The sequence below is a fragment of the Capra hircus genome, chromosome 19, assembly GCF_001704415.2.
Source record: "Capra hircus breed San Clemente chromosome 19, ASM170441v1, whole genome shotgun sequence".
NCBI classification, from domain to species: domain Eukaryota; kingdom Metazoa; phylum Chordata; class Mammalia; order Artiodactyla; family Bovidae; genus Capra; species Capra hircus.
The window spans coordinates 10,674,649-10,688,471 of NC_030826.1; the positions used below are offsets into that span (position 1 = coordinate 10,674,649).

The window sequence follows — 13,823 nt, forward strand, 5'->3', positions numbered from 1 at the left end:
CGGCGTCCCGGCGGTGAGGCCGCAGGAGAGCGGGCGTTAGGCCGGTCTGGCTCAGGGACGACACGAAGACACAGCCAGAGAATGGTCTGAGCCCGCAGACGCCGCCACCAACCTCCGCCACTGAGGAGACTCTGGGCTTAAGGACATCGCCGCCGCCGAGCCGGGGGCCTGGGCTTCTCTCCCGGCTCTCGCCCTTCCCGCCCCTCTGCGGGCGCCTCTCCGCCCCGGGAGCAGCCTCCGGGGCTGGGGCTCTGCCCTCTCGGACTCGTTTTTAATTATTTATTCTGTAATTTATTATTTTTTCTGGTGGCAGGGGCACACATCCCCTCCGTCCCCCGAAGAGGGACGAGCGTCCGCGGGCTCCGCGGCGGCCGCAGCCCGGCCGGCGGGGCGAGCGCGGCGCGGCCCTCCCGCCTCCGGCCCTCGGCCCCGGGCGGCTGGGTGCCGGCCGGGCGGCGGGGGCTGCTCGCGGCGGCGGGGGGGTGGGTGGGGAGGGCGGGCGGCCCGGCGGCCTCCTCTTCCACCGCCCCCCCAACCACCACCCCCCCGCCCTCCCCGGTGTCTGTTTCTCTCTCTGGTCGGAGGCGGCGGTAATGGCGGATGGTGGGTTGTGGCGCCGGCGGCGGCTGCTGTGAGGGACGATGAGTTCCTCCTTCGTGCCGAACGGGGCCAGCCTGGAAGATTGTCACTGTAACCTCTTCTGCCTGGTGAGTGCCGGGCGGGGGCCGCGGCGGGCGGGCGGTGGGGGAGGGGCCGCGAGGTGCGCCCTTGGGCCGTGGGGGAGGGGGTCCGGGTCGGATCCAGATGCCCGAGTCCCCGGGCGAGGCCCGGCCCGAGCCGGCGCCGCGGGAGCCCCGCGCCGGCCCGGAGCCGCCGGCCCGGGCTGCCCTAGGAGCGTCGGCCTTTTCTCCCGTTTCCGACACTTTTCTCGCCCGCGGTCCTGTCTCCCAACTTGGGCTCCTTTCCTGGCAGGACAGCGGCATTTCCCTCTTGTGTTGCTGGCTTAACTGTTGCTTGTCTCCCTATTGACCGTGTATCCCTTTTCTGCCACTTTGTGTTATTGCCCATTCTCCCACTGCCTGGCTCTGCTCCTCTTGTTTTCCCCCGATAAACGAGACCCCGGAACTTAGCACTCTTTTAATTTTACGTGCTTGTTCTTTATAAAGATGAGTCAAACTGTAGGGGGTTCGTTTGTTCCTTGGGTGACTTCAGACTCTGAAAAAAAACAGTGAATGCCATTCCGTAGTTTTTCTTTTAAACTTTGAAAACAGTTGGAGATTTTGACAGTCTCTAGCCGACTTGCTTTTATTAGAACATTAGGTTTGTGAGAGTGGAGCGAACTTATGGAAGAGATGCTGTGGTTCTGGACTAAATATTTTTATACAGAAGGCTGCTCCTCCTCTTATTGAAAAGTCAAGGGGAAGCTGGCTCTACGGATGGCACTTGTGTTGGTTGGCCCCGGTCTGGGAACATCTCAATAAAGACTTTCAAAAGTACCAACTGTTGCAAATACTCAGTCTGCAGTTGGATAGGAGCTTAGCTTCATCAATGATTTGAAGTTTCGGTAACTTTCTTTTTTTCATTTTCCCTGTCCTATGAGGAATATTAAGAGTGTGTGATAGGTAAGTGAATTGAGTGGGCGGAGCACAACTAGTTGGCAAGTGTAAACTGCCAGTCATGTATCAGCAGTTTCATTTTTGGCACCTTAAGCTTGCACTTTTAAGTTAGATTAAAAAATTACTGAATTCATGCTGATAATGTCTTTTACGATCCTAAATTGAGATCTTGAATGCCTTTCCCCCTTATAAAATGTTTCTTGTACAATATCCATTAATCAGCATCTCTTCAGATATAGTAGACAAACAGCAGGTTTTACATTTCTGTCTTCTCCAACTCAGTCTATTTTTGGTACTTTTAGGATCGGGTTCTTTGAAGATAAGACTAGCACAAATCTGACAGTTCTTTGTGAGCAGCTATTTGACTTTTCCTTAAAGGGATATATATGTAAAGATTTAACAAGAATGTTTTCATTTGTAGTTGAGATTTCTTTTCGTTACAGCTGTGACGTCTATAAACATTGAATGATGAATCTTTAAAAGTTAATTTTGTAGTAAGTTTGATACCAAGAAACAAATGTAACCAGTAAGAACAGAATTTAGGACTGAGAGCAAATGTTTACTCAGTGTGCAGTATTAAAGTCTGTGTTTATATTTAACATTATTAAAGCTTTTTAATTTATCCTTGGGACACATTTATTGACTTGTATTCAGTGACATGTCAGTATTAATTTTTTCAGTGTCTGTTCTTTTCCTTTAATTTTTGGTTGTTGAATTATCAGAATAAGCTCCCCCCCCCCCTTTCTTTTTTGGTCAGTTTGTTTTCAGTATCCCAAGGATATGTTGAAAAATTGTAATGTCTTAATGAAATAGGGGACTTTAATAGTGAGGACTTTTGATTTTGAGTGAATATGCAATAATAAAAAAATCATACTTTGTTTTCCTCAGGCTGACTTGACGGGAATTAAATGGAAGAGATACGTGTGGCAAGGCCCAACTTCTGCCCCTATTCTGTTTCCGGTGACTGAGGAAGACCCCATTTTGAGCAGTTTTAGTCGCTGCCTTAAGGCAGATGTACTTGGTGTTTGGCGGCGTGATCAGAGACCTGGAAGAAGAGAATTGTGGATATTTTGGTGGGGTGAAGACCCCAATTTTGCTGACCTAATTCACCATGACTTATCAGGTGAAAGCAGCTTATCATTTCTAACTTAAAGATATAGCAATGTTGTATACTTTTCCTAAAAACGTTTGTATTACAAATGGAGATTCTTTTGGTGGAACATTTGTTTACTGTGAAACCAGACAAAAATTCAGCTTCATGTTTTATTTCACTGCTGTTATTTTATTTTACTGAAAATTATGCATTTCATGGCAGGTTTTTTGAGCCTCGAATAACTTTATTCTTTCTTCCACCTCCCAGCTTTCTCATGAATTTCTGGCAGACAGCCCAAGGAAGGCATGTTAGTAAATAAAATTAAGAAAAATGGAATTGGGGAGCATTTCCTAACAGTCAAAAAATACTTTTGAAACCACGTGTAACTCATCTTTGAGTCAATTCTGCTACTACTCTCTTCTGTGTAAATAAGCACACAGTTGTAGAAATATCTGGAAATACTGTAACTTTCTCACGTGCTTTTTTTTTCCCCCTAGGCATATAGTTTTTTCAGTATTTTTATTTGTGGTTGTTACATTATTAACAAATGAAGGCTTATGTTAATTTTCTTATTCTTGGAATGTGATTCTTTTATTTTAGGTACTGTTCCATCAAAGACTGTCTTTGATATGAAACAGTGCCAACTTGTGTAGCTTTTACAGTGGGACATGTGTCATAATCTGAAAAGTTAGGGAAGTAATTTTATTATGAGCAAATTAATAAGATTACTTCTGTCTTATTTTCTTGATATTTAGGACCAAATGTTACTTTCAAAAGAGAAACTATAATTCTTCATGTAATACTGAAGCTTGTGTTTACTTTAGAGTCCATGTTAACTGAATCTTTGATGATAGGAATGTAAATGATTAGTTGTTTGCTGCAGTGTACCAAAGATTTCAGTATGATGTAACATAATGATTCTTGACGAGAAAATTGAGGATTTTTAGATAACTGAAAAAGTTTTCTTATTGGAAATCAAGTACTCTGGAGTTTCTATTATTGTCTATTTGATCTATAGAACTTATTTTATTTTTGGATGTATGTAATCCAGGTGACTATCTCAAACAAGCACTTAAGACCAGTGTTTGTGCAGGAATGTGTATGTCACATTTTTTATCTTCAAATTAACAAACCCTTCAGTCTTAATATTTATTTTTGAGAGAGGTTGCAATTCTCTTATGATCAGTGCTTTCTAGCTTTTCTAATAAGATCCTGCTGGAGAGTCTAGCCCTTATTTTTAAATATGTAGTGTGGTTCTAAATATATTAAATGATGAGTTTGTATATATGTATGTGTATATGATGTATGCATATACATCAGACTATAATATTCCTTTACAGCATCAGCAAGGTGATGCTTTGTAATTGTCATGCCAAAAACTAAGCCTGCCAGCTTCCTTTTTCTTTCATTGACTTTAGGTATGCTTGAGTTATTTTAATCTTGAAGTGATTATAAATACCACCTTACTAAAATATTTGAAGACTGTTTTAATATTATTGATAATATAGATAAACTATTATGCTGACTTGGAAGTTTTGGTCTTCTTAATAAAGTTAGAACATCTGAACAGACCATTTCCCTCTCCCCCAGATTCCATGAAATACATTTCGTGGAATCAAACATAATCTTAACAGTTATGTAGTATTAGTATTACATTAATAGGACTAACATTTTGAAAATTAAAAGCCTATTAAAGTTAACTGTGAACTGGCGTGATGTATATTAAAATACTATGTGGGGAGTTTTATTTTCTGTTATAAATAGGTTTTCTCCTGAAAATTCACAGCTATTAAATTTTTTTCTCTATAGTTTGCCGATAAGCGTAATTATTTAAAATAGTGCTGCCTATACTTTAAAATATTTATTTGAACATAATGAAAGTAATTTTGGAAGTTTAGGCTTTACTTGTCAGATTTTGCTGAATGCCAATTAACTTAAGAATTTATCAGTGAAAGCAATTAAAATAGTAAACCTAAATATAGTAATGGTTATATGTAATCACATTTTCTGTTCCAAAGTCTGTCTGGTACTATCTTAAACAGTTTGTGTAGCCAGTGGTATTTTTATAATGTTTTAGCTTTTTTTTTAACCTGTCATTTACTTTAGAATGTTTTTACTTAAATCAGACATATCTTAAAGAATAATAAGGTCTTTTCAGATGGAGTATATTTGTCTCGCCCTTTTCTTTGCTCCAGGGACACCGTCTGCCTCCCTTTTGGGGTAATTAGTCTGCCGCTGTCTCTCGAGCTAACCCCTTTTTCATTTCTTCCCATCTGTGGCACTCCATCCCCTTTTTTTAAGCTCCCCTGAGAAGAGAGCAGCTGGACAGTAGGGGTGGCATCAGCTGCTGGAGGCAGTCCTGAGTTCCAAGTGGAGGTGTGGTAGCAAGGAGAGGGGAACCGGAAGGACCCAGGTGGTAACTAAAGAGCTGGTTAATTTAGCTTGAGTGTGCTCTTTGCAGGCAGTGTCTTTCTGTTTGGTTCAGCAGCTACCACATCTTGTTACTGAAATATTTGTGATTGTGGCAGTAACATTGCCGTTCTTGGTGAGAGAAGGCAGAAGCCATTCCTTTTTGCAGATGAGAATTCTCAGTGTTTCATATTAAGTCAGTAATAAAAGTACAAAATTGCCTTTGCTTCCCCCTATGAATTTCATTTGTGTCATAGTGTATTTTTTAAAGTAACTTTTTGTTTGAAAATACGTGTAGATTTCCATAAATTTAACAGAGACACTATATAGAGTTCTCTGAGTTACATCTTCCATCAAAATGGTGCATTTTCCACAGCTAATGAAACAATACTGATATATTGATATTGGTATTACCTAAATCGATAGTTTCTTTGGTTATCCTTTATTTTTACTTAATGCCCTTTTTTATCCTATGATCTCATCAAGGATACTATATTACATTTAGTTGTCATGTTTCCTTTGACTGTTTCTCAGACTTGCTTTATTTTTAATGATCCTGATAGTTCTGAAGAGTCTAGTCAGGTTCCATTGCTAAGGTTCCATAGTACATTTTTAATTTCTGCCTGCCTCTTACATGTAGCACATGTCTGGGTCACCTACCTTTCAAGTTTTGCTAATGTGTAGAAATAGAATGTAAACTAGTTTTACTGCTAATTGATAAAAGTCTTTTACAGCAAGCCAGATCTGATTTGATACTTTAACCCTCAGTTCGAAGTTTATTGTTGTCACTATTGGCTTTTAGTTTTTCCCTTGAAACAAAAATAAAAACAACTATCCGCTCTCTGAGGTTTGCATCTTAAAAAAATTTATAGTAGCTAGAATGTGATGAGACTCTGAGAAAACTGATACCCTGAGAATTGAAAAAACAGAATCAGGGCTAAAAATATTTCTTTTTCCTGGCTCCTGTGGTAATAATGCAGGATTTTAGCGACATATCCAAGTACTTTTCTTATAACAATTTCATCGTAAATACTGTCAAATAGGTCATTGTTTAGTCTTAGAATTTAATTTTGGATGCTTTTACTGAAGGATATTAATTACAGTGGAATTTAACCTTAAGTGACAGCCTTAACAAGATTGACAGATAAATAGCAGCCGAGTATAGCAGTCTAGTGTTAGTCAACTAAAAATTTATTTTATGCCCCAGGTAGCCTGAAGAGAGTTAATTCATTTCTGTCTTCTGTTACATAATTTACTTGTGATCCAACTTTTTATGTTTGCTGGTCTTCTAGGTACAACATTGCCATGCTTCTCTGTGTACTATCAAGCAAGAAAACTATTTTTTAGATCTTCAAATCAAAGATAAACATAAGAGGCTGCTTTTAAACCAATGTTTTTCAGGTTTTGCTGATCAATAATGCTGCCAATTTAAGGCTCTCAGCAATTTGTTGAAAGAACAGCTTATGAATGGGCAATTATTATTCAAGACAGGTGCTAAACTAGACACTTAAACATTTCTCTTTATTCCTTCAAGAAATACATAGTATTTTCAACAATGATGGATTTTGACCCATTTATTATTTTTTAGTATATGCTGCATTTTAATAGCTTGGCAGACTTACTTAGGTAGATTCCTTTTTTACTGGCTTACCACCATGAGGATATTTAACGATGTCAGTTTTGAGAAAACTGAGTACAAATGCTTAGGTATATCAAAAATTCTTTTTGTTTTTATTTTTTCCCCCTACTCATAGAGAATTATTTTGATGACCTATCACATCCTTTTGTATCACTATAATCTGTATCCTCAAAAAATTATGGAAATCAAATTTAGCATTTGAACTTATTGTTCAAATATCTTGTAAAAATTTTTCAAGTAACAATTAACAGTTAAGAGTTCTAATCCTAAGGGTAACAGAAAAGTACTAAAAACACAGAATTGAAACTGTTTTCTCTGGGGATACAGATAGAAGAGGAGGGAAACATTTATTTAAATACATTAAGCAGACTTTTTCCATTAGGCTGGGGTTAATTAAGTTCAAAAAAGTTAGGTAAAGATTTGCCTGTGTGTTCCCTCTCCCACCCTTTTCTGTTAAGCTGGTGTTGAGATACAAGGGCTTATTTTAATTAATGTAAGGGGTGTATGCCACTGTGTCTTTGGTGGCTTGGTTGTACCATTTCGTTTTTTATATCCATGAATACAAGATGTGGAGAAGTACGTCTCTTATGGTTACTATAATATCAAGATAGAAGCTTGGCTTAGTAGGCTGCTTTCTGAGTGACACTCCCCCTGGACCTCCAAAAAAAAAAAAACCCTCTGACTTTTCATTGAATGTTATTAGGAATTATTCTTATTTCCTCAGCAATGAAAAATCAAATTGTTATTTAGTGTGATGGTTGCTTAGTTATCTACCATATAGGTGAAGATGTGCTTAAGAGATTTGTTGGCCTTAGAAAATCCTAACAGGTGATCAGATCTTTGTTTTATGCATAACTCCCATTTAGTGTTAATAAGCTTTGTGGGCATTTGAGGGTTTAATGTAAAATGAGGATTAAGTTTACCTGAGTTTTTCTAGACACAGAATTAGAGCAATGAGAGAGAAATGCTTGAATATTAATACTGATTAATTTTCTAAACTATATTTAGTTTTCTTAAACTATTTAACTACATACAGGTTTAACTGAAATAGATTTTTTAAAATAAAATCTTAATATGTAAAATTAATAAAAATTATTGTATTACAGTTTTTACTGTTTTAAAGATTTTTAACTTTTGGGTAGGAAGGTGAATTCAGTCTCAAGTTTTAAGTGAATAATTTTCTGATATTTGAAGTTTATAGTGACTGTAGATGTTTGAAATGTAATGTTATCTGTGTTTTGGTTCTTTGTTGCTTTAAAACTTAGAAGTAGTTTGAGAAAAGATTTTGGTAGGGGCTTCTTGTGTATGACATGTTACTCCATTGCATTTCCTTAGAAGGTAAGGATTTTTGAGGTAAAAGGCTATAAAAAGTACACTAGATAGTTTATAAAGAACTGAAGAATTCCAGCATAATTCTTTTGGAGTTAAGAATATGTGTACTTTTAGTAATCATAAATCACATAATTTTAGATAAAGCTTTTAATGTAACTTTGATTTGAAATGATAGAAGCTGATTAAACTAAAAACAGATTGAGAAAGTTTTGATTTTTTTTTTTTCTCTCAACAACTCAGATATGCTTCTGATCTAGACTTTTTAAATAAAGTGAAGCCACTATGTGCCACTTCCCTTTTCTTCTAGCCTCCTGTTTCCTTTAATAAAGTGAAACTTCTGAAATTTTGGTTTTAATTGGAAGTAGATAAGGATGTCGATAATACAGCAGAATGTGAAGAACTTTTTCTGTTTATTATTAATGATTTAAAAATTATCAAGCTTTTCTCATTTTTAAAAAGCTTGTCTTTCGGAAAAAAGTTGATTTGAAAGATTTTGACTCTAATTTAGGAGACATTTTAGTGAACAACATAAAATCAACGTTAACTTGTAGCACAAATTTCTAGTGAAGTTAAAGTCCATTGTCATTGTGCTATTGTGCTTTTGAGTTAATGTTTATTCTGCTCATTTGTTGTACAAGTTATGAATGTTTGCCATCTGTCATTCTTAATACGCGTCTTTGCTTTTATTCTAAAGCATCATGGTTTATTATTTTTCTCTTGAGATAGTTATGCCTTTTTAGTGTTGAATTAAGAAAGATTTTTTTTTACTTAAATTGAAAGAAGGTCCATACTTTAAAAATGTTTTATAAAGTTAAATAGACTATAGGAGTATGCCACACTATTTTATATTTGAAATAGCAAATTAAAATATTCCAAAAGTTAAAATGTTGATGGCAGTAGCTCCTATTTATAGTAGGATTCCTTGGATGCTTTCTTATAGGTATAGATGGATAGAGAGTAAAAAGCTTTTTTTCTGAACTACATCCATACTTATCTCAAAGTGACTATGTTATTATTTTTTTTTTTTTTTGTAACTTCACTTGGAGTGGTTAATAGATTTGCTGGCAAAATTGAGGCAGTATAGTTAGCAAGGGTTGTAAAAACCAAGATCATGGCATCCAGTCCCATCACTTCATGGGAAATAGAGCGGGAAAAAGTAGAAGCAGTGACAGGTCTTATTTTCTTGGGCTCCAGAATCACTGTGGATGGTGACTGCAGCCATGAAATTAAAAGATGCTTGCTCCTTGGAAGAAAAGATATGGCAAACCTAGACAGCGTATTAAAAAGCAAAGACATCATTTTGCCAACAAAGGTCCGTATAGTCGAAGCTACGGTTTTCCAGTAGTCATGTACAAATGTGCAAGTTGGACCATAAGGAAGACTGAGCACCGAAGAAATAGTGTTTTTGAATTGTGGTGTTGGAGAAGACTCTTGAGAGTCCCTTGGACATCAAGATCAAACCAGTCCATCCTAAAGAAAATCAACCCTGAATATTCATTGGAGGGATTGATGCTGAAGCTAAAGCTGCAATACTTAGGTCACCTGATGTGAAGAGCCGACTCATTGGAGAAGACCCTGATGCTGGGGAAGATGGAAGGCAAAAGGAGAAGGGGGCGGCAGAGGATAAGATGGGTTGGTTGGCTTCACCGACTCAATGTACATGAATTTGAGCAAACTCCAGGAGATGGTGAGAAGGACAGGAAAGCCTGGCGTGCTGCAGTCCATGGGGTCACAAAGAGTTGGACATGACTTGGCAACTAAACTACCAACATAAATTTATATCAGAAGTGCCATTTAAAATTTGTCTTTAAAGTTTTAAATTTCACCCCATGTAGAGACTCTTACTCTAAATAGTAAGCATGGGAATCATTTGGTTGAAATGAGACCTAAGGTGGCTGATAATGCACTACTTGTTAGGCTCTGTGCCGGAAGCTTCCTTTTTATCCATCACTTATTTTTATAGTTGAGTTGTGGATTAGAATGCTGATGGATGTAAGATGTTTTGAGTTTAATTATTAACTGTCCAGTTTTTTTTTTTTTTTGGCAGGGTGAATGACTGGAAGAGTTAGGACAAAGTAACAAGTGAGTCAACTTAGAAATTGGCACTTTAGGTATAGAGTGTGTGGTATTTCCCTTGGTTATACAGATGTTCTATTCATTTATACAGAAGCCAAATCAGTATGTTTGTGATATATCATTGCCTTTTTATGTGGTGGGAAAATAATTTTCAGGTAATTTAATAGAGTACATGGCTCTTTGGCCTTTTATTCTCTATGGATTAGCTTTGAAACTTGATGTTTTAGTGTCTAGAGAGATAGCAAAGTGGTCGTAGCTCAATATTCTGAGGTGAAGTAGGGTTTATGAATTTAGGGATTAAACTGTAATACTTTCAGTTTAGCTCTGAGTAGATACAGTGCCTCTATGTTACTTTTTGTTTCTTTCATTTGTTTTATAGAAGAGGAAGATGGAGTGTGGGAGAATGGACTTTCCTATGAATGCCGAACTTTGCTTTTCAAAGCAGTTCACAATCTGTTGGAACGGTGTTTAATGAACCGGAACTTTGTACGTATTGGCAAGTGGTTTGTAAAGCCTTATGAAAAAGACGAAAAACCTATAAATAAAAGGTAAGCTATCTTTAAACTCTTACTTGATATTTCTTTAGGCTTGTTAATATTAATGACTTTATAGAATGTGTGATAAAACTAATATCTCACAGACATTCAGAAGGCTAACTTTGGCAAAGTATATAAGTATTCAGTTTTCTTTGACTCCTTCATTCTTTCTTTTACACATTTTAAGAATTTTCTTGTAGGACGGATAGGCTGTGTGTCAGTACAGTGGCTTAAGTTTTGATTTAGGATAATAGAAAAAATGTGAGATGAAAGCAGAGACTTACGCATTGAAGTATATATATTTTTTAGTACTAGTGGAAATACATCCATGGTACTCTGTTAAAATTAAGTAGTATTAATTTTTTTTTTAGATGGTGATCTGTAGTCATGTTTGGGTTGAGGTAATCCTCATTCTCAGATCTTTTTGCTTTAATTAAAGTTACTTAAATTTGTACGTTTCTATGTAGGACATGTATACTTTTGGGGTGCTTATGATTTTCTTCAGCTTTGAATTAAGCAAATTCATGATGCTAATGTGTAGGATAGTTGCAGATGGAGGCACAGAAGACTTTTAAGACGTATTCAGGTAAAAGCTTTAGGTTACTACAGTTCTCTGGTTTAAATAATATAAGGCATAATCTGTTAGAAGATTTAGTCTCAAGCAGTTGTTGAATTAGTGAGACTTCTAGAGAAATGAAACAGTGGTGTGTAAGATGGGATATGGGAAAAGAAAAAAATGAAGGAAATTTATTGGTTTTCCCTAAAAGATGTGATGGTTGTAATCATTGTTGAGATGTCATTTTATGTCAGGTGCACATCTTTTTCCATGCACACACGAAATTTTTTGTAAACTCCCCTTTCTAGTTTCATTATAATCGATAGAAGGTAAGACATATCAAGGCTTTCATTTTTCCTCTCTGAAAATTAAAACAAACCTTTATTGTCAAAAGAATAATTGTGCAAGGTAGGAGTGCATTCAGTTGCAAATGACAAAAAAGTCCTAACTAGCTTATGTAGAGGAGAAGGCAGTGGCACCCCACTCCAGTGCTCTTGCCTGGAAAATCCCATGGACGGAGGAGCCTGGTGAGCTGCAGTCCATGGGGTCGCTAAGAGTCGGACACGACTGAGCGACTTCACTTTCACTTTTCACTTTCATGCGTTGGAGAAGGAAATGGCAACCCACTCCAGTGTTCTTGCCTGGAGAATCCCAGGGATTGGGGAGCTTGGTGGGCTGCCATCTATGGGGTTGCACAGAGTCGGACACGACTGGAGTGAATTAGCAGCAGCTTATGTAGAAATTGATTTTTCTTAATAACAGTCTGGAGGAAGATACGTTCAGTGATGTCATCAAAACTTGGGTTCCCTGGAGTTTTCTGCTCTTTTATCTCTGTCCTTTGGCTTTTATCTTCGTGGTTCCAGTAAGTGTTGCATCTCCAGACTTCGGGAGGAAGAGGAAGGGAGGGAGGAGATGAGAAGGGGTGACTGTTGGATCAGAAATTAGATTATTTTCTGGAAATTTTAGCTGACATATCATTGGCTATCTTGAGGTAAATACTCTGTATATGGGAACATTGCCACTCTGAGCAAAATAAACCTTGGTTAGTAAGAGGAAATGGAGAATAGATAGTAGGTAGGCAGTTTGAAGAATTCAAGCTGATTACCAAGAATTAAAAAGAGAACCTGCAATCCTGAGCCCCAACTACTAGATGTGCTCCTCAGAGGCAGTCCCTTTAAATTCTTCTAACTTAACTTTAATTTACCCGTTTAAAAACTTACAAGCAAATGCTAATTATTGAACTTTCTGTTATTTCAGTTATTCAGGATTTAATCTTCTATTAATAATTTAGCTATCTTACCATCCCCTCCACCCCAGCCATCTCCCAACTCCCATCCCTACCACTTGGACATTGGCATACTGAGATACTCTGTTCTCCTGTCCCTTCTTTTTTTCCCCTATCTTACCAATATAGTTATGAGATTTGGTTAAAAAAAAAAAAAGTACCTATTGTTTCTATTATAATTTTATAAATATTTAGTGAGTCATATAGCATGTAGGATTACATTCTATTTCCTCTATATAATTTTGTTTTTCCCAGTGTTAATGTGATTACCTCTTTTTTCCCTTAATTACCTATGTCAAGGGTTGGTAAACTACTTCCTCACAGGGCAGATATAGCCTGCCCCCTGTTTTTGTAAATTTCATTGTAACACAGCCTTGTTCCTTCATTTTTGGATTACTTTATGCCTGCTTTCACACTCTGGCAGAGTTGAATAGTTGTGATAAGAGACTGATGATCCCACAATGCCTAAAATATTTCTCTGGCTTTTTACAGATAGTGTGCTGATCCCCAGCCTGTATACTTACTGGTAATTCACCCCTAGGCTATCTGCAGGAAGTATAAGTCTCCCCTCTACCTTTAAGGAGTTTGTGTAATCTTTTAGTTTCTTCTTACTCTCTCTCAGTATCCCTATTTGAACCCGTCATTGTTCGGTTCTGTTTTGGACTTGTTGTTCTATTAGGCCTGTTTCACAGTAGTCGTCTTGGGAATTTGCTTTGCTTTTTGTCTGTTGGGTCACTTATTTCCTGGATCTCATGTTTTGGTTTTTTGTCTTACTGTTTTGGTAATACCCATCACCTGTAGTTTCCTGAGAAGAGAGTACATAAGAAGTAATATTTTTGAGATCCTGGATGTCTGAATTTTCTCCTTTTCTACTCTTAAGACTTCTGGGCACTAAAATGCTGATTGGAAGTTTTGTATATGTAAATAGCTATGAAGCAAGCTGCAGGCTTTAGTAAGGTGACTGGACCGAGATTTGGCCATTTTTGTTTAGAACTGTGCTGCTACAGTAGCCACCAGTCAATTGTAGCTATTTAAATTGCAGTTAATTGAAAAAATAAAAATTCAGTTCCTCAGTTGTCTAAACCACATTTCGAATATTCTTATGAGTACTGGTTATTGTATTGCATAAGTTCTTTTGGATGATATTGCTTACACCAGAGCCTTTACACTTAAAATAATGCCGTAGCATCACTAAAGAAGTCAGTTAAGGTTTTTTTGTTTTTGTTTTTTTTTGGAGGGGTTGGGCAGTAACTGAAAGACTTACTTTAAACTTCGCTCGTA

At 37.5% G+C, this 13,823-nt stretch overlaps 1 protein-coding gene across 1 annotated transcript in view; it reads left to right on the forward strand.

Moving 5' to 3' along the window:
• The window catches only part of MED13 (mediator complex subunit 13), a 97,842-nt gene continuing 84,556 nt past the window's right edge, over positions 538–13,823 (forward strand). The window contains exons 1-3 of the mRNA XM_018064145.1: positions 538–707; positions 2,505–2,739; positions 10,545–10,713. Of these exons, the coding sequence (XP_017919634.1) occupies positions 642–707; positions 2,505–2,739; positions 10,545–10,713 (470 nt within the window). The 5' untranslated portion in view covers positions 538–641. The remainder of the gene's footprint in view (positions 708–2,504; positions 2,740–10,544; positions 10,714–13,823) is intronic.